The sequence below is a fragment of the Ovis aries genome, chromosome X (assembly GCF_016772045.2).
Source record: "Ovis aries strain OAR_USU_Benz2616 breed Rambouillet chromosome X, ARS-UI_Ramb_v3.0, whole genome shotgun sequence".
Classification (NCBI taxonomy): domain Eukaryota; kingdom Metazoa; phylum Chordata; class Mammalia; order Artiodactyla; family Bovidae; genus Ovis; species Ovis aries.
Genome location: NC_056080.1, coordinates 19,934,306 through 19,956,645, shown reverse-complemented (window position 1 = coordinate 19,956,645; position 22,340 = coordinate 19,934,306). Strand labels below are relative to the sequence as shown.

Here is a 22,340-nt window from a genome sequence, read left to right as displayed (position 1 = left end):
TGCCACCTCTTCTTAATCTCTTCTACTTCTGTTAAGTCCTTACTATTGCATCTTGACGATCTTTACATGAAATGTTCCCTTGATATCTCCAATTTTCTTGAAGAGATCTCCTGTCTTTCCCATTTGATTGTTTTCCTCTATTTCTTTGCATTGTTCATTGAAGAAGGCCTTCTTATCTCTCCTTGTTATTCTCTGGAACTCTGCATTCAGTTGGATAGATCTTCCCTTTTCTCTGTTGCCTTTTGCTTCTCTTCTTTCCTCAGCTATTTGTAAAGTTTCCTCAGACAACCACTTTACCTTCTTGCATTTCTTTTTCTTGGGATAGTTTTGGTCACTGCCTCCTGGACATAAGTTCTTCAGGCACTTTGTCTACCAGATCTAATCCCTTGAATCTGTTTGTTACCTGCACTGTATAATCATCAGGGATCTGATTTAGGTATTCTTTAGCCATAAGAATTATAACTTCATAGGCACAGTTTTTATCATTTAAACTCCACCAAACTCAATTGCAGATACAATAAAATATTTTTGAGTTTTTAGTCACTGGTCAAATATATGACCAGTAAAGACATCATTTATGACTGCTTTTATGATTTACCTTTCAGATGATAATCAAGTGCTGCTTAACTTGGTAGTAGTGAAGTCGCTCAGTTGTGTCCGACTCTTTGCGACCCCATGGACTGTAGCCTACCAGGCTCCCCAGTCCATGGGATTTTCCAGGCAAGAGTACTGGAGTGGGTTGCCATTTCCTTCTCCAGGGGATCTTCCCAACCCAGGGATCGAACCCAGGTCTCCTGCACTGCAGGCAGATGCTTTACTGTCTGAGCCACCAAAAACTAAGTAAAACAAACTGCATTATATCCCTTTTCCTTCTTTTTCTTTTTAAAACTTAAGAGACAGTGTGAAATAGGATAGCTCTGCATTTCATGAAAATAACTGGCTTAAAGTCCCTCGTTTGATGTCAATCATCTCAATATACTAAAAAGATAGCTCTGAATGTCAGTGATGCACAGGTCTTCCCTATACATTTCAGAAACCGAAGACTGATTTGAAGTCACCAGTGGAAATATTACTAATGCTTAAACAGTGTGTCATTCATAGTCTGGTTTTCTCATTATTATTTCTGGGGTGTATTTACTAAACTCCGAAAGCTTGAAAGTCACTGATAAATTGCTCAAAATAGTAAGTGGAATTGCTAAATTTTAGCTGGAATTATAGAACAGTTATTCCTTTTTTTATTCTCCATATTATATTAATTGGAAACCAATTTGGGGACACCCATGTCTCTTCTTCTAACAGCATGCAGTATTTTGTAAGCTATTATATAAATCCCTCCAAAAGTTTTATTTAGTATCTGTATAGTCTTGGTTCTATGACAGTGAAGCATATGTTGTTAATATAAACCTTATTTAATACACATGTGTGTGTGTTAGTCACTTAGTCGTGCCCAACTCTTTGTGACCCCATGGACTGCAGTCCACCAGGTTCCTCTGTCCATGAGATTTTCCAGGCAAGGATACTGGAGTGGGTTGCCATTTCCTTCTCCAGGGGATCTTCCCAACCCAGGGATCGAACCCAGGTCTCCTGCACTGCAGGCAAATTCTTTACAGACTGAGCTATAATATGCTCAGTGAATTATTAGCAAAGTAATTTTTGAAGGGCTAAATCTAGTGGGTTTGTTTGTTCATTTATATTTACCATCAGTTGTATTAATTATTCAGATAGGAGAGAGAGATCACTAACTATGTGTGACAGTATCAAGGTACATAGACAATGTAGTTCAACTCTACTTTTGATTAAACCACACATGAAATCTTACCAGATAGTCTCTAAAAACCATAATAAAAGAGATGACCTTCAAGAAATATCCTTGTCTTTTATAGATAGGTACCATATATCTTATTTTAGCAAGTTAATTCAATAAACAGAAGTATGAAAGTATCATCCATAAATTATTTAGATCAGAAATTGGTAGTATAGTTTTTTTATTACCAAGATATTATCATTTTATATAAAAGGGCTTAACATGAAGAGATTTGAATGCAGCTTGTTTCTACAATTTGAAGTTACAGTTGATAGACAGAAAATGTGACTTAGGTTACAGTGAAGAAATGCTAATTCTTAGGAACCACTGAATGAGGCTGACCAAGGAATATGGCTGATCAGGGATAGCACTCTGAGTTAAAAAAAAGTTACCAGAAATCTCTGGTATTCTTATTTCCTTACTCTTGCTAGATTCTATTAATGGCCAAGGTCTGTGTGGTTCTAATAATGTATCTTGGCACATTCTGGTATTGAGAGATGTAAGAATAAAAGATTAAAAATCTTACAGACTGTCCTAATGAAGTAATCTAGTTTTTATAACTCCAGTTGTACAATTTGCAGAATACAAAAAAGCTTGTGATCAGCTTCTATGAAACCTTTTGAAGATGAACAAATATGAAACAATATAACCTGAGTTCCAATATTTTTTGCTTGTTACCAATATACTAACTATGGGGTTTAATTAAAAATGAGATTAATACTTATAAGTAATTGCTGGGTCCATTAAGCCCTGACAATTTCATGGCACAAAAATATGAAGAAATGACTAAAATCTATTTGGAATCTAACACTGCACAACAGGGGATAACTAAGTGGCACTTTAGACATGTAGGGAATTAAAAGTATCTTAATTGTTTCCTATTTTTCCTAGTGGCAAGGAGAGAAAACACATAGTTGGGTATGAACATGAGATGATAAGGAATATGATTTTAAAACTTCAGAGAGTAAAACAGAAATTTTGAATGGTCAGTAGTTTTAAAAAATGAAATTCTAGTAATACAAACATAAACAGTCTCAATGGGAGAAGGAAAGGAGATGTAGTTCCAGTCAAGACAGTTACAGGAAATTCCTTAGAAAAAGCTTTTAAGGAAGAGGGTACTAGAAATGAACAAGTGGAAAATAATACCAATTGCTTGTAAGAAGAATACCAGGAAGGCAAATGTTCAGCTGAGGGTTATTAAGAAGCTGAAGACTGAGCTTAAGAAAAATTTTTTTAAAGAAGAATTGAAACAGGAAGGTGGTAGTATATGACTTCAATGGTATTTTAGGTGTTTCCTGCAAGGAGAGAAGTCTTTACACTAGGAAATTTAAAAGACATGTGTCTTGAGATAAGGGACTATCTTATCAAAAGAACTACTTTATGGTCTCTTTGAGCTAGAAGAATAATCTTAGGAACTGAATGAATTTTTGGAATTTATCTTAGGGTCACCATCAGAATGCCTGAGACATTGTTTAAAGAGAGAGTTCGCTTATACAAATAAACCAAACCTTGCATGGGTTCTTCAGAGAACACAGTGATAAACCTGACATAGATGCATGATAAAGTTTTAGAACAGACTATTAGTGGGAGGAGTTTCTTTTTTTAATTTCAGTTGAATGACCAACATGCATTCAATAAATATGAAACATTTTTAACTGGCTTCCCCCATACCCCCTGGACAGTATCTCTAGGTTGGGAGACAAGTGGAAAGCTAAGGGCAGTGAGCCTTGCATTTGATAAAATTTTGCATGATATCCTTATGAATAAATTGCTGTAATATGGACTGAGTGATATTACTATTAATTAGTTGGAGCCAGATAAGGATATTGAATGACTGAATGAAATTAGCATATATAAAATTTCAGTTTGAATGCCTCACAGCTATGTCCTTGCTCCTTTCTTGTTTAAAATATTTTGTGTGTTTCCTTATTCAGTGAAGCAGTTAAAAACATAGAAAGGATACTTGGAACCTTGGAGGATTATTCAACAACAGGAAGAATGATTAGTACCATAGATTATACAACTGAGAGTTCAAACCTTCTTAACAGGATTGAATACTGCTAGGTGAAAAGCTGAAAACTTTAACAGCAAGAAAAATAAATAGTTGCATTTAGGTTAAAAATAAAGTAAATAAGTGTGGGGATGCTACTTGACATAAAGGCATCATATGAATCAACAGCGAGTAGGTTAAACTAATACAGTCATGTCCACAAAAATATGTCTAGATTGCTGTAACAGTTCCGGTACACATGGTATGGAGACACTAAAAAGAAACAAGGCAGACAGATGCGGGTTAACCAGGATAGTGTAGAACTTATGTCACAGGTTATAAAGTTAAGGTGATTATATGCATTCAGCTCAGAGATGAGGCAACACAAATAATGTCTCTTAACACAATTCCACTGTACAGTTTTGGACATGTACAATGTGTAGACACACAAAAGAGCAAAGGTGAGGCCATTATGCTGAAGAGAACCATTAAATCATAGAGTTAGAAGAAGCCCTCACATTCAGTTGTCCCACTGACTCTGGAAGCCCTGATTGGTAGCTGGTTTTTGGTCCCTTCTTAAACACAGGGTAAGGAGGAATCCTCTAAACTGACAAAGACCAGTTATTCCACTCTTGGGCAAACGCAATCATTGGAATGTTTTCCCTCATATCAATCTAAAATCACCCTTCATGCATCTATTATGTCCTCTGGAATCTTAAAGATCATTCATCCATCTTCTGCACGTCAGCCTTTCAGTACTTTTCTGATTTTCAATGTCAAGACCCACAATGAGTAGAAAATTTATAAGAAGTCAACTTTTATATCACTACCAGGAAGACCTTTTAAACTAGAGCTGTCCAACATGAAATGCCCTGTCTTTGGGGCCAGTAAGCTCTAAGTCCCTAAAATATTTAAGCAGAGACTCAATAAAATTCATCAAGTGTATAAAGATATTTCCATATTGGGTGTGAGGATGGATATTTAAAACTCTGAATTCTATGGTGAGATAGCTAATTATTATGCATATTTACATATAGCATGGCACTTGTTATATGCCTCCTCCAATAAAAAACAATTTATCTATTATTAAATGAATTCTTTACCTTAATATAAAACATTTAAAATGGGTTCTATAGCATTTACCAGAGAGACACTATTCACAGCAACACACACACAAAATGTTACATATCTAAAGAAGATTTCAAAGGTTTCAAAGTTTTCACTTAATTATTCAGCAAAGATATTCAACATTTGTACAGAATTATTTTTGGAATTGTAAACATTTTTTGACCTCCAGTGCTGAGGCACAATCCTTCTAATTAGGTTAATAAAAAATGATCATGAGTCTTAGAACCCAGGATGCTAAATCAAGAGATGGCTGCCCAGCAAACTCATAGGGTATCAGAGAATAGAATACAAAGTGAGGGGTGGGGCTTACTGTCAGAGTTGGCAGTGGGTTGTGTTGAAGCCACACAGATTCCAAGCTGGCCCTGCTCCCTGTTCTTTATAGAAAAGGCATGAAAACCCCTGCCTGTTGACATTGTTAAAGAACAAGGAGAAAACAGCAGAGATGCTAGAGGAAAAAAGGTAAAGTTTAAGTTTAGTGGTGCTGAAGTTATGGGCTATTTTCTCTTACCGAGAATCCTAAAGTGAGTGCTTTAAAATACCCATTTCATAAGGTTATAGAATAGACTCAAAATTAGGGCAACAACAACAACAATTTAAGGAAAATATTAAAAGAAAGGAAGCAATAAAGTCATGGATGAGAAAATTCAGGTCTTAAATGAATAGATCTTAGGTATTAAGTCAATAAAGCCTACAGATCATTTATCAGAAGAGAATAAGCACAATAAATATACCAGATTCAAAATCATGGAAGATATAGGGTTTTAAAGGTAGAAGAAAGAGAAAAATTCTGTTTAAAAAGGTTAAAATTTCCCTAAAATGGACATTCAAAATACAGTATAATTTTTTGTATTTGGTACTTTGTCAATAGTAGGCTTTTCTGATGATCAAATTCCATATTAGTTGTACTATAAAACTGGGAAGCATCTTCTCAATCATCAAAGAAATATTTACCTTGTGGTCAGTACAGTATTATGTCGATGTAGTGTCATGGCCTATATATCATACTGACCATAGATTAATATTTCTTCGATTGAGAAAAAATTCATTATTTTATAGAAATCAATGAGAAGTTTTAGACATCTGGTTTCAGTTAATCAGCATATGAGATTAACCAAAAAGTATTTTCCCCAACCATAATGTTTAAGGAATGAGCCAAATCAGAAATAGCTCAAGAGGATATTATTTGATCCTAACTAGCTATATAAATTTTGCATAAGTGATAAGTACCTTAAAATGAACAAAGAATATCTTGCAGTACCTCTCAAAGGATCATTTATATTATCAGTTGGTTATTAGGGGAATTATTGGCATAGTGAAAAAGGAGGCTGAATACTTTGAATTATTTGCTCTGTTTCATGCTATCAGAAAGATTCTATTTACAAACTTTTGTTGTTGGTAGACTTATGAAAGAGTTAGATATATTCTTAACATAGTGCCTGGCTGTAATAAACAAACAGTAAATGTTTGTTGAATGAATGAATAAATACACATTTAGAACTAAATAGACTATATATTGATACAGCAAAGCAAAAATACAATACAGAGGTTTATTTTACATTTTAGTAGGCTGAATTTAGATATTGAAATATTAGGAAATCCAGGATTAAGAATGTTAAAGAATTTATATCTGTGAAATGAATCTTAAAAACTATCACTTTTATTTTCAAACATTCTATAATTTCTGTGAGATAACCTAGAAAATTGATCTTATTGGAAAATTTTGTGTTCGTAATAGAAACAAATATACATGAAATTGTCAAATTACATACCAGAGACAATAACCTAGAATTCTCAAGGATGAGGTTTAAATATTAAAATATTTTAATGATTAATTGCCACTTTTGCATTTAAAATATATAATGATAGGTACTTTTTCCTTATTGGATGTCATATTAGTGAGTATTTTCATATTAAAGGCAAAATTTCAGAGTGTAAAAAATCGAGCTATTAGGACCAACAGAATGTCGTCCACTGGAGAAGGGAATGGCAAACCATTTCAGTATTCTTGCCTTGAGAACCCCATGAACAGTAGGAAAACGCAAAATGATAGGATACTGAAAGAGGTACTCCCCAGGTCAGTAGGTGCCCAATATGCTACTGGAGATCAGTGGAAAAATAACTCCAGAAAGAATGAAGGGATGGAGCCAAAGCAAAAACAATACCCAGTTGTGGATGTGACTGGTGAAAGAAGCAAGGTCCGATGGTGTAAAGAGCAATACTGCATAGGAACCTGGAATGTCAGGTCCATGAATCAAGGCAAATTGGAAGGGTCAAACAGGAGATGGCAAGAGTGAATGTCGGCATTCTAGGAATCAGCGAACTAAAATGGACTGGAATGGGGGAATTTAACTCAGATGACCATTATATCTACTACTGCGGGCAGGAATCCCTCAGAATAAATGAAGTAGCCAACATGGTCAAAAAAAGAGTCTGAAATGCAGTACTTGGATCCAGTCTCAAAAATGGCAGAATGATCTCTGTTCGTTTCCAAGGCAAACCATTCAATATCACGGTAATCCAAGTCTATGCCCCAACCAGTAACACTGAAGAAGCTGAAGTTGAATGGTTCTATGAAGACCTCCAAGACCTTTTAGAACTAACACCCAAAAAGATGTCCTTTTCATTACAGGGACTGGAATGCAAAAGTAGGAAGTCAAGAAACACCTGGAGTAACAGGCAAATTTGGCCTTGGAATACGGAATGAAGCAGGGCAAAGACTAATAGAGTTTTGCCAAGAATATGCACTGGTCATAGAAAACACCCTCTTCCAACAACACAAGAGAAGACTCTACACATGGACATCACCAGATGGTCAATACCAAAATCAGACTGATTATATTCTTTGCAGCCAAAGATGGAGAAGCTCTATACAGTCAGCAAAAACAAGACCAGGAGCTGACTGTGGCTCTGATCATGAAATCCTTATTGCCAAATTCAGACTTAAATCGAAGAAAGTAGGGAAAACCACTAGACCATTCAGGTACGACCTAAATCAAATCCCTTATGATTATACAGTGGAAGTGAGAAATAGATTTAAGGGACTAGATCTGATAAAGTGCCTGATGAACTATGGATGGAGGTTCGTGACATTGTACAGGAGACAGGGATCAAGACCATCCCCATGGAAAAGAAATGCAAAAAAGCAAAATGGCTGTCTGGGGAGGCCTTACAAATAGCTGTGAAGAGAAGCAAAAAGCAAAGGAGAAAAGGAAAGAATGCAGAGTTCTGAATGCAGAGTTCCAAACAATAGAAAGGAGAGATAAGAAAGCCTTCCTCAGTAATTAATGCAAAGAAATAGAGAAAACAACAGAATGGGAAAGACTAGAGATCTCTTCAAGAAAATTAGAGATACCAAGGGAACATTTCATCCAAAGATGGGCTCAATAAAGGACAGAAATGGTAGGGACCTAACAGAAGCAGAAGATATTAAGAAGAGGTGCCAAGAATACATGGAAGAACTGTACAAAAAAATCTTCATGACCAAGATAATCACGATGGTGATTATCACTCACCTAGAGCCAGACATCCTGGAATGGGAAGTCAAGTGGGCCTTAGAAAGCATCACTATGAACAAAGCTAGTGGAGGTGATGGAATTCCAGCTGAGCTATTTCAAATCCTGAAAGATGATGCTGTGAAAGGGCTACACTCAATATGCCAGCAAATTTGGAAAACTCAGCTGTGGCCACAGGACTGGAAAAGGTCAGTTTTCATTCCCATCCCAAAGAAAGGCAATCCCAAAGAATGCGCAAACTACCGCACAATTGCACTCATCTCACACACTAGTAAAGTAATGCTCAAAATTCTCCAAGCCAGACTTCAGCAATATGTGAACCGTGAACTTCCTGATGTTCAAGCTGGTTTTAGAAAAGGCAGAGGAACCAGAGACCAAACTGCCAACATCCGCTGGATCATTGAAAAAGCAAGAGAGTTCCAGAAAAACATCTATTTCTGCTTTATTGACTATGCCAAAGCCTTTGACTGTGTGAACCACAATAAACTGTGGAAAATTCTGAAAGAGATGGGAATACCAGACCACCTGACCTGCCTCCTGAGAAACCTATATGCAGGTCAGGAAGCAACAGTTAGAACTGGACATGGAATAACAGACTGGTTCCAAATAGGAAAAGTAGTACATCAAGGCTATATACTGTCACCCTGCTTATTTAACTCATATGCAGAGTACATCATGAGAAATGCTGGGCTGGAAGAAGCACAAGCTGGAATCAAGATTGCTGGGAGAAATATCAATAACCTCAGATATGCAGATGATACCACCCTTATGGCAGAAAGTGAAGAGGAACTAAACAGCCTCTTGATGAAAGTGAAAGAGGAGAGTGAAAAAGTTGGCTTAAAGCTCAACATTCAGAAAATGAAGATCATGGCATCTGGTCCCATCACTTCATGGGAAATAGATGGGGAAACAATGGAAACAGTGTCAGACTTTATGTTCTTGGGCTCCAAAGTCACTGCAGATGGTGATTGCAGCCATGAAATTAAAAGACACTTACTTCTTGGAAGGAAAGTTATGACCAACCTAGATAGCATATTCAAAAGCAGAGACACTACTTTGCCAACAAAGGTCTGTCTAGTCAAGGCTATGGTTTTTCCAGTGGTCATGTATGGATGTGAGAGTTGGACTGTGAAGAAAGCTGAGCGCTGAAGAATTGATGCTTTTGAATTGTGGTGTTGAACTGTCGCCTCTCAAACATAAGAAAGTTTGAGAGGCCAGAGGAAGGAATTTGTGAGAACACTGGGAAAAAGAAGTAAGGGAGATGGTTTAGTAAAAAGGTTAAAGCCAAAGTCGCAGGTGAAAAAAACTGACTACCAGACACAGTAGTTCTGAAGTCCATCTCTGAGTTCTACATTCTAGCTTTGAAGGTTAGACTTGCTATGTTTTTTAGGTACTTGGCTCTGGCTTAGCTGTTTTCATCACAGATATTTGGGATAAGCTGACATTATGGGAAGACCCCCGTAAAGAAGGGTAGGAAAAAGTCATACAGCATTAAGGCATTGGGCAGGTAGGCAAGGAGTGACACACCACTCTGAGTGTGTGTGTGAGGTGTAGGCATGAATGTACAGCCATTGTCATTTCTTCCAGCTCCTTCCCTCATTTTTGAAATAGTCAACAGGTAACTGCTGCATCTTCTAGGGTGATATATGCTGGGATTGGGGCTGGGTTCTGAGGTAGTATGCAAGTAATTACACAAGATTACTGCTTATATTATAAACAATTATATTATATTATAAATCACATCAAAAAAATTCTGAGTAAATACACTAACTTGAAACCAACTAAACCATATCATCCCTCCCTACTCACACTGAGTTACAGGAAAAAGATACATGAGAAAAACAAATTCATACAAGAATTCTTAAAGCTTTAACTTTTAAAAGAAGTTACCTCTGGAGAGTAAGAAGGAGAGAGGGTTGCTTTTTAACTTTATTATTTATCATTTGATACATTTGTATCATAATATATACTTTATATATACACAAATGTATCATAATGATACATTTATCATTGTATTTTAATTAATTTGTTTATCTAGCAACAAGTAAGTTACTACCTTTCAATAAAACAATAAAAGAAAAACATGTAGGAAAGTTTAAAAACTTCTAATGCATGTTTTATAGTATATCCCTATAATGTCTTAATCTACTATCTTCCAGTAGTTGGTAACCATAGGAGGCAGACTTCACATACAGAGGGGAAAAAAGGAGCATTTGTGACGTTCAGCTTTGGTAAGGGCGACCCAGATAAAAGGAGTTTAAACTTAGAACAGCTTCTCATAAAATAAGCTAGAACAAATTCTACTGAGAAACTGGCTGTATGCTATCACTGATCTGAAGAAAGGGAATTGCCTTTTGGTGTGTGAAAATAGTAACAACTAGCAGTGTGGCTGAACTGCATCATCTTTCTTGGGAAAACAAACTGTAAATCATAACTAGTCTTAGCTGTACAGGTGACAGGTTGTCATTCTTGTATGTGAGCTTTAACTCTTCTCTGTCCACATCTGCTGGCATGACTCTGCAGCATCTAGAATTCATTCTTCAGCCAAGTGAATCTGGCTTCATTACTTATTATGAAACTTCTGAGAATATTTTCCTGGCTGATGCAGGCTACTGGCTATTTGCCAAAGTACAAGATGCAATTGCAACACATTTTACAAATGAATCAGGACGAAGTTAGGTGTTGGGTGACTTCTGAGGGAGGCAGCAGATTTTGGTAGGAAAATCAACTACCAATGGGTGCTGAAAGATCTGGTTTCTAACAATAAATTGCTTATCTAATATGTCATCTTCTTGCAGCCTTCATCTTTGAAATGGGAGTAAAACAGGAGGAAAATGGTTTCAACATAGAGAAAGTGACTATAAATGAACTATAATATCAATACAAAGAGCAGTAATTCTAGTTATTAGTATCCTAGCTTTGTGGTGCCCAGCATGAAGAAATTTTGCTGAACACATGCAGTCCTTCCCTTCCCTTTACAAGATACCCAAAATAAAGAATTTTGTAATGTTTTGACTTTATGTCACACAATGAATAAAAAATAACTTTAGCTTTAACTACTATATAATAAAATGGGAAAGAATTAGTGATAAAAGGGTTACAATTATTCATTCCTTCACTTACTCATTTATCCAATAGTGCCTGGCCTACTATGGGCCATATACTGTTTTGGGCACTGGGTATATAAGACAAGAGTAAAATCCCTGCTCTTTAGAAATTTATACACTGGTGGGTAGAAATGGAAAATAAATCAGCTAACAGTATTTGATATTATACTCAAAGTGATAAAACTGTGAAGAATATAAAACAGGGTAGCACAACCAAGGATGAATGGTGGTGGCGGGGGGCAGGGAAGGGACATCTGGGTCAGACTAGGTTGTTAGGGTAGATCTCTCTTAGGGGAAAATATCTGAACCTGAATGGCAAGATCTATAAACAAATATTTCTGTAAATATATATGACCAAAAAAAGTGAAAGTGTGAAAGTAGTGCTCAGTTGTGTCCAACCCTTTGTGACCTCGTGGAATATATCCTACTAGAGTGGGTAGCCATTCCCTTCTCCAGGGGGGTCTTCCTGATCCAGGGATTGAACCCAGGTCTTCCCGTACTGCAGGCAGATTCTTTTCTGTCTGATTCTTTTCCGTCTGAGTCACCAGGAAAGCCCAAATATATATGAAGTAACTTCTACTTGGAATACAAAGTTTCTTTTGAGTTCCCAAATGTCCAAAGTCAAAAAGGAAAGGAAGAGTGACTGATAAGAATGTGAAATGAGGGACATTTCTTTTTTTTTTTGGGGGGGGACATTTCTATTTTAGCTCCTAGAGCACAGCTAACATATTGTATTGAAATATACAAAATTGCTGATACTCCATCATTTTGACCTACAAAAACAGCAATTCATATGATTCAACTCAATAGCTGGAACTGAACAAAGTTAGGTCAGTAGTCAGGTAAATGTTATTTAGTGAGGTTTGCCAGGACTAATTCACTATTTAAGTATTGTAATTGCCCTCTTTGCTTAAATCCAAATCTGCATGAAATCTACATAAATTACATAATTATAAAACATTTATTGGATAGACTTACAGTGTGTCAAAAATGGAAACTAAGTGCTTTCTGGCATTACCTCATTCGATCCTCATATAACCTCAAAAGGTAGGAACTGTTACCACATCATCTAACAATTGAGGTCTAGAGGTGTCAAATAACTTGATCAGTCATACCACCTGGAAGCGGCAAAGTGACAAGGCAAAGATGTGAACTGAGGAATGTCTCCAGAGACTGTATTCTAGCCTTTGGTCACTCAGTGTTCATAGGAAAACATGCTTATTTATTTCAAAGGTCAACTACACATCTAACTTGTTATATTTTCAAGGTTTATGTAATATACATCTTTTTTCTGATATTTAACATTTTATAAGGTCAAGACTTTCAAATGATGTGATGTGATTTGGGGTGTGTATTTGTATATATACACTGAAAGGGTGAAACACTATTGGAACAAATATATTTGATGATACACATAATAGTACAGAGGCTCATGTATCAATAGATAGTAATGATAGACAGTTTGGTACACTCCTTTTCTTTATGATCTTACAAATCAAGGTTAGTCTAAACTCATAATCATTTCATTTCCCTTGATATTTAGGCAGGGGCATGTGATGCAACCTTGGCCAGTGAAATCTAGGGCTAAGTCTGCTGGAAGGATCTGGGAAGTTTTGATTTTACAACAAATACCAAGAATAGGGTCTGGTCTTTGGGTTTAGGATCCTATGTTACGAAAAGTGATGCTCAGAGCTGTTGGCATTACAGAAAAGTTAGCTGAGTCCTGACATTACAGAGCCATGACATTTATTCCAGAACAACTCCATCTCTGAACTTTCAGTAAGTTAAGATAATTAGCTTTTACCCATTATTCAAACAAAAAAAAAGGGAGGTGTGATTAAAAATCCAACCTATAACTAATACCAGAATCACAGCTACATTCTACTCTATATCCAGTCTTTAGTGTTTATGTCTCCCTAACAGTCTTTCTTCAAAATCAGATAGTACAGTATTAAGAAAATATTTGTTTATTTATGGCTGTGTCAGATCTTCGTTGGAGCACGTGGGATCTTGGTTCTCTGATCAGGGATCGAACCCATATCCCGTGTTGGAAGGCAGATTCTTAACCACTGGACCACCAGGGAAGTCCTGTTTTTGTTTTTTCAATATCTGTGTGTTAAGATAACCAGCCAAGAATGGTGCCCTTGAACTTCACAAAAGTGACATTTTTAAGGTTCTTTACTATTCTTTCTCTGACTTTTTGGTACCTGTCTTTTTATTCACATTGCTTGTATATCTTTTCCATCTATTCCCTTTAGACCTGAACTGTAATTTAAGATATTATTGATGATTATGCTCTTCCAAACTCTTTGTGCTTAAGCATAATTTATCTTGACAATAAAAAAATAGTAAAAAGTACTGCAACATTTTTATTTTCAACTTGCTCCTTTTTTTCTTTAACACAATTTCATATTCTGAGAATATCTTCCCCTTGCCCATATACTTCTTACCTGAATGTTCTTCAAAATAAAATTCATAGCATTTAGAAACTCTTCAGGAAATTACTTCAGGACTCTCAAAATGATTGAAGAGGATTAATCTATCTTCTTCTGCATGATATTAGTAGTCATTATCTAACCTCTCTGCCTAGATTATTTAAGATATTAAGGCACTGAGCTGCACATTTTGTACAGCTCTTAGGTTACCAATGGTGTGCAATGGCTGTTAGGAAAAAAAACAACAACTTTAAAGCACACTTATTGGCAGATCTCATTTTGAAAGCATCAATAAATATCCTAACCAGATAACCTGCTAGGTATTGTAGCTAGTAGGGAACATTTTATCCATCACAACTCTCATCCCTGCTAAGAAAAGCAAAAAACCCCAGGTTTTGCTTTAGATTCCTAAGACCAAACTAATAAATGTGTAAACTGAATGCTGATAGGTTATCTCTAGGACAATGAAAAAGAGCACATTATAACTTCACTGAGTACCCAGAGGCACCAAAAATGTATGGCTGATAGAGTGCTCTTTTAACTGCCAAGAGGGAAATCAGCAGGATTAAGGGATAAAGCTTTCAAAAATCTCACCTAAACCACATAGGATGGCAAGGGAAAGACAGCTATTAGAAGCAGACTTCAAGCTGTATTAACCAAAACAGTATTTTAGTGTTACAGCAGATGATTTCTGAATAAAGAATATTATATCTTTATATTTTGTCCCACAATTTTATGATTAATACTCCTTGAAAGCTGCATAGGCTGACATAATTTATAATTTAATTTCACTGAGGTATTATAAGGCCTACACCTCAGTAAGATTCCAAAGTGCTAATTGGGATAATAGGAAATTAGTTGTCTTCTCCCAAATGCCAGTGAAGTAGGTCAGGATAATTAATATGCAAGCTGACTTTTCAGTCAAAGGAAAACAAGACAGGTCTCATCTGTATACTTTTAATACCATCCATTTAGACTAAAATGAGTTCAGCCTGAGAAAAATCACAGTATGACTCAGTTAAAGAACTGAATTTCAAAATAAGACAAAAGGTAGTTCAACCATGAGAACATAGATCGAAGTATGCTCTAAGAAGTATGCTCCAAAGAAGGCTAAATTTACACCTCCCAAGCAGGGCTGAATTCTACATGTACAAAGAAAATGAAAAAACCATTCAGGTAACAGACGTAGGTATTTCTTGCTTCTTAAACTGCTCTGTAAACTCATAAGCACTACATGATACAGATCATGAAAGGGGTTTGGTTGATGACATAATTCTTTTGTAAAAGTTTATTTACTTTTAATTGAAGGATAGTTCCTTTACAATGTTGTGTTGGTTTCTGCCATACATCAACGTGAATCAGCTATAGGTATATGTATGTCGCCTCCCTCACACTTCCCACCTCATCCCACCCATCTAGGTTGTGGTGACATAATTCTTAATCCTTAAAACTGGAGATAGGCTGTATTTTAACATTTTCTGCCATGGCTCCTTCTGTTCACTTGCCTGATATTTCCTATTTTTAATTTCTTGGCAAACTGAGAAAAAAGTTTGGAGCTAGAGACATGAAACTTATTTCCTCTGCAGGTTTGTACTTGATTAGTGCAAATTCACTTTAGTAGGTCACAACGCATGCTGGCCTTGAGCAGGACAGTTAGTAATACACTGCTGCTAGTCTTTGATTCTAACAAGCATGGCAGCCTGCTGACCCTAGTGGCAGCACAGTGAGTGCTCTGTGTGGAGGGCTGTAAGTCTGAGGCTGATGGGATGGCCACAGCTTCTTTCCTGTGTGTAATTTTGACTGCTGACATAACACCAAGCAGCCTGATTTGAATAAGCAGCCTAAAATACTTACACCTAATGGCCAACTCAGAGCAGTCATGAATAAGACACTTGCCTTAACTAGACATTAAAGATTCTTTTGAAAACACTGATTTTTTTTATAGCTGATGTTTCCCAAATGAAGTGTTCATCAAATTGTATGCTTCTCAATATTAGAAACAATAATGCAGAAAAAACATCATTAATCTTCTAGGCAAGCATGAAACGTACTGCCCTGATGAGAATGGTTTAAAGGACACTGAGGCATCAAGTGGCAAGATTAATAGAAAAATACCCAGAAATAGATGGGGCTGTGCAGGACAGTGCACAGCCACCTTTGGTGAAACAGACTCGACTGCAATAGCCCCAGCTGCCCCACCATATCAAACTGTAAAGGCAAAATACGCAATACCAAGTTTACCTACACATTTCCTAGGGCTGTTCTCCCTTATTGCAAGCATTCCACAAAGAGAAAGCCTGCTGAAAAAGATGGAAAGTACTGAGTAACTGCCTACTTGACCCACTTGGGAACCTAAAGGAAAAACCCATCCACTTTGAGTGCATCTGTATGGCTAAAAATACATTCGATCAACAAAACAGCAAAAAACTGACAATAGAAGAAAAAAAATAATCCAACACCGTCTAACTAGAGATGCTCTGTAGCCTAGTGGAGCCTGAAGGAAGGGCAAGCAAAGGCCTAGCTTTGCCTTTCAGGTCCTAGGACACATATTCTCCATTCTAATCCTCTCTACACAATGACCAGGAGGAAGTGCTAAGTATCTAGCTTAACAGAAAAAGACAGCTTCAAAAACTTCTATGTATGGCAATGAAGGAATGTGTTGTGAACAGGATTCTCTATTTCAGAGGGCTGTGCCTAATTTCAACACAATTCACTGGAAAATGGCAGAGATGAAGTATTTTCCCTAATGCATTTGTAAAATATTGCATAAACCTCCCATACTTAGTTGCAGCAGTTATGCAGTACCTGGACAACAGTCAAAATGAGGTTTCTAACTTATCTTTAGTTAAGTTTTAGAAAACAACTCATTAATCATCCTAACATTAAAAATGTATGACTGTGCTTGCCAGAATTCCTACAGAGGCCTAACACGGTTCCTAGATCTTTCTTCCACAAGACTCTTCTATAATTTCTAATAGATGTGAATGTTATGAGAGCTTGGCAGGTAATCAGCTTTCCTGAACCAACAGTATACCTTTTATAATGGTCCTCATGGAGATTATGACTACAACATACTTTATATGGAAACTGCTTCAACATGTTAATTTTATTGTAAGCAACTCATATTTTGATAGTAGAAGAGGTCCCCTAAATTTTCTTGTCAATAATCTCTAAAGTAACCCTCACTTTAAATAAGCCAAACTTGAAATCGATATGAGGTTCCTGACCTGTTGGTAACCTGTGAGCTTTGAGTTGTTTTTCCAGTTGTGATGATTTTACACTAATATGTTCTTTAATCGAAGCCTCATATACTTCTTGAAATGGGCTGAAGGACAAAGTCCGTTGGTATCCTTTAAAAAGAGAAGTCTAATGCCCTCATGGGACCAAACCAGTAACTGTGGTTTTATCAACACTGGCTTGGGTCATCTGTACTAATTGGCCCATATTTCATTTATTTATTTATTTGTTTAATATTTCATTTCGAATAAAGAGATTTTATATTATTTCTCTGGTATTTTACATTCAAGTCTTGGTAACTAGTAAACATATTAATTTTTTTACCTACTTTTTTTTTGGGGGGGGGGCACATAAAGCGGCTAGTAGGATCTCATTTCCCAGACCAGGAACTGAACCTGGTTGTGGAATTTTTAATGCCAATAAGACAGAGGGTTGCTTAAATGACTTCTCTCTCTCAGGAGTTGATTCACATAAATTGAGCTTTGCAATCAACATACATACCAGGCAAGTACATGGATGCTTTTGGCAAATTGGTTTCTAGAAACAGATTCTGCTATTTGGAGTTGATAGAAATGCTATGTACAATTTCTGCTTCAAACAATTCTTTTGGGTTTTTCCTTTCAGTCTTCTAATAGTGAAAAGGGAAGTTACATATGTATGTATATGTATGAGTATGTGTATTTTTTGTGTATTTACTTACTTATTCAACCAAGGTCCTGCTAACACCTGCTTGAAGCATTTATAGCTTCTTAACCCAAACTCAGAGGGCAACAACTGTGGACCAAAGGGATGATGCGTGTGAGTGAGAAGAAAGTAAGTAAATAAGAGGAGGAAGAAAAACGAATGCCATCAACCTGAAAAGGCAAATGAGTAACTGGAGAAAATAAAATGATTTCTTATAGCTGTGAGTATCCTGAGATATAGGCTTCACTACTCATCTTTTTTCCCCCCAAGTTATTCAAGTTCTGAAAGTGGGACACCAAGGGATACCTAACTTCCTGTGCAGCAAGAGCATTATTTTAAGAAAAAGGGGAAACAAAATTCTATTTTCTTAAAATAAGAAGTTTGAAAAGGTTAGGAATCTGTGTGTACAGGCTAAGAATCTCCATCGACATACTTACTTTTGTCTCCTATGTTTTCCCCTGCTGCCTCCCCTTCCTCCTCCTCCTCCTCCTCCTCCTCTTCCTCCACCTCTGTGGGCTGCACGTCATCCTGCGGGTCACAGGCACTAACCGGCGCATTCAGACAGCAGTGGTTGAACCCGCTATCTCGTGGCAGAGTGAAACTTCGAGGCTTGCCCCCATTTCCATTTAACACTTGCATCCGCTCGCTCTCAGCTAAGGGGTACGGCCCATAGTGATCCTGAAGGTGGCACTTCTGCGTGGGCAGGGTGGACTGCCGCCTGTGCTCGGGGGAGATGGCCGCCGAGTCAGAGAAGACAGAATCCTCCAGGGGCAGAGTCTGAAGATAGTGTAATCCCGAGCTTGTCAGGGGCGTCTCGATTAAATCCTGCCAGGAGCGCCGCTGACTGGCTGTCTTGCGAATGGGGGACACCACACTGCTCCCAGTCACTTCCTGGCGAAACTCCTCATGGGAGGATTGCGACTGGGAGGTCTCTGTGGAGGACAGCCGGCTGTGTTTTGCTTCCACATAAGGACTGGCACAGCTCATCTGTGGAAAGGAGACTCTGATCAGTCTCCCAGAAGTAACAGACCACTCCTATCACCAAGGAACACCTTTGATTCCCAGCAGGTAATATTTACTCTTTGAGTGAATGACTACTCACCTTTTCACGTATCTCAAAGGTAGGCCCCAGCTTAAATTTTCAGAGACTGAGACATGGATGTATTGAAATACAGCTATGCTGGGCTCTCATGTAAAATGTGACATATTAGTGCAAAGTTTCACCACATTCAAAGTATAAGGGAATGTGAGTGCCTATATAAGAAATATTTAGCAACTAAAAACCAAACCCCAAGTTTTAAAATCTCTACGTGTTAAAAATCCTGAAGAATTGTTGCCAAATTCATATTTCCAGATTTTACAGAGTCTGGGGATGAAAGCAAGAATGGCTTTTGGATAAAAAACAAGGTGTTTCTCTCTAATGAGACACAACCCTTCCTCTTCTTCAAAGGTGACTGTCTGCTCCTATGGAGCCAAGGAAAAGTTTTCTTATGGTCTTGTCAGTTCTGTGGCACACTCTAGAGAGTTAAAATGTAGGAAGGATAAGATTACACCCTGATGGGGATTAGCATTTGCCTTGAGCACAGCCTTCAGAATACATAAACACAAAAGAGAAATGGAATGTTTTTATCAGTGGAATTTAAAGTTCCGTAACATATGTTACAGCACAAAGCACAACCAAGAAGGACTGGCATCAGGCGAATGTTGTAAAAGACCTGCAGGCACCCCTGCTGGGAGAGGCCTTACTCTACCTCCGGGGCTAAGAGAGCAGCCCCGGCCCTTCCTGGCAGGAGGAGCCAGGTGTGTTCAACGTGGTTATTACCACTGAGGCTGAAGTTGTGGCCAGGAAAAGCCTGACTAAGGTGAAAGTACATCTACCCCTTTGGGTAAAGGAGTTCAGTGGCATTTTCTGGGGGCAGTTTATCCACCCACGTGTTAATAACAATGTGGGTAGTTTCCTTCTTGAAATTCACAAGTTGCTATCATTAAAGAGCAGTTTGGTCAAGCAGTTTCCCTTTCTTTCATGTTTACAAATATTTTATTTTTAAAGGTTTATTTATTTTTATCTTTTGGCTGTGCCAGGCGGCATGTAGGATCTTAGTTCCCCGAGCAGGGATGGAACCCATGTCTCCTACTTTGGAAGCGTGGAGTTTTAACCACTGGACCCCCAGGGAAGTCCCTATAAATAATATATTTATATTAAAAGAATATTCAGATCCTGACTTTTTAGGGAAAGAAGGAAAATATGATACAAACTATATCTTGTTACTGACTTCATTATTTCATTTTTTTAGTTCATCCTGGCATTCTGTTGCACTGCAGCATTTATTAAGGAAATGTGTATACAGACACGTGTATACAACTCTGCCTTTTTTCTGCTTTTCTTCTTTCTCCCTTAGGTAAGAGACACTGTCATCAAACATTTCAATTAAAAATGTGACTTCCCTTTTAGTCATTAGCTAAAATATTTATCCATTTATTCTATTTATTTATTTCAGAAATATTCACTGAGCACTGAATAAATAAGTACCAGTGCTGTACTAGGCCACGGGGATGAATAGATGAAGAGAATGGAGTCCCTGTTCTCAAAAAATTCACAGTCCAATCCAGTGAGCTATTTGCAGTCCCAAATATGCCAATTTAGTATCTCTGGATTAGGCCTGAGTATCTGCATTTCTAAAACATTCCAGAGCAGATCCTTATGCATAGCCAAGGTTGAGAAGTGACCTCGAATTATATCAACATCTTGCATAGCACCTTTCTTGTTAAAAATCCCCTGGAGTAACACAGAAGTGGAATTAGGTTGGCGGCTATTGTCACCTAAATCCAATTCCATTACCTATGTGGAAGACTCAGTCCCCAGATAGGCAGAATGGACTCTTCCGTACGGTGACCATGCAATGAACAGTCTTTAAAATGGGACAGTATTGAGACTCTTTCAATAATTCTGATGAGCATAAAACAAACAGGGACAGTTATAAAAATCAAGGTACAGTCTATACACAGAATGATTTACACAAGTTTAAGAAGTCTTAAGAAGAAGGGTACCACATAAACACATATACATTAAACCAGATCCCATAGCTATCTGAAAAGCTACCTACCAAAACATGTTCAATACAGATATAATATCAATTTTTACTATTGTTTCTAAAGAACATAGGAATGAACTTTGTTAGTGTAGAATAGATAAGGTCAATTTACATATCTTTTTTCCACAAAACTTTTTTTTGTTGATAGTTCATGAAGGCTACTCTGACACAAATGGTATGTTTTCTGAATAAAACTGGTAAGATATTTCTAAGTGTGGAAGCTGTGGTGATTGCTTCTCCTGATTAAATATTCTTTGTATAAAGTTCCTCCCTTATTTCTTTTAGGCTCCCTGTTTTCTTTCCCCCTGAAAAACACAAGGTCTGACAAGTAATTCACCACACAATGTTTTTTAACATAAAAAAAGGATGTTTCAGATCCAATAATCCAATACTATATTGAGTACATTACTATTGGCAACTTACAGAGGGAGGCCGTGGGTATGTATCGTAGGGGGGTGGAGGGCTGTCCTGTTTAGGTGTTGACGGAGTATCTGCTTCTTCCTTGTCACTCTCACTCCAGTAATCTGAAAGTTCACACATATGGATACATCAGTATTTCATTAAAAGTGTCTAGCCATATTTTCAGTAACACTCACTACCAGCTAACAAAAGGAAGTTTAAATTCCATTTCTACACACTGCTCCCCAGCACTGGCTACTCCAGGTCCAACAACTTTTATTTTCAGTTGGGATTTGAGGAGAAAGAGAGTACAATCACCCAATTCCTACCTCCTTTTAAAGCAAGCAATAACACATAGCTGCACGTTGAGGAGTTACGAAAAAGATAATGCATAAGTCAAATCAGGTTTAGGGTATAATTCCAGACCAAACTACTTGAAACTTCAAAGAATGAATGATGTTACATGACATTTTTTTAAAGGTGTATCATTTTATCTTAAAGATGAACACTCAAAGAAGAAATGCATACACTGCTGTAGATCTCTACAGATATAAACAGCTCCCAGAATAATGTTCTCAATTCTCTTCTCTGGCTTCAGTTCACTGGTTATCTAACAATCGCTGTTTCCAGAGTCATGCTGACACGAGTCTCTATAACACCATACTCCCACCTCTACTTGGAAACACATGGCAAACCTTGATTCTTGCCAAACGCAAAAGGGCAAATCTGCTGATGTGGGCTGTAAGCTCCAAACTTCTAGAATTACTTAAAAGGGTAGAAAATGTAAGCCGCTAGACAAAATGACTTGGCAGACCTCAGGCAAGAGGGAAGAGGAAAAACTGAGGTACATTGGTCGAGTAAAATACAGCACAAAGGCCAATCATCAGATCTGTTCTACCAATATTTCAACCACCCTATAACTGCTGGGTTAATTTTTTGTGTTTACAAGGAA

The 22,340-nt window shown here is 37.3% G+C and overlaps 1 protein-coding gene across 8 annotated transcripts in view; it reads right to left on the bottom strand.

Moving 5' to 3' along the window:
• Nucleotides 1-22,340, bottom strand: part of CNKSR2 (connector enhancer of kinase suppressor of Ras 2) — a 286,492-nt gene that overhangs the window by 30,806 nt on the left and 233,346 nt on the right. For all 8 annotated transcript variants that reach the window (XM_027963027.2, XM_027963028.2, XM_027963029.2 and 5 more), the window contains 2 exons: nt 21,413-21,513; nt 18,335-18,884 (listed from right to left, as the gene is read on the bottom strand). In XM_027963027.2, the coding sequence (XP_027818828.1) occupies nt 18,335-18,884; nt 21,413-21,513 (651 nt within the window). The remainder of the gene's footprint in view (nt 1-18,334; nt 18,885-21,412; nt 21,514-22,340) is intronic.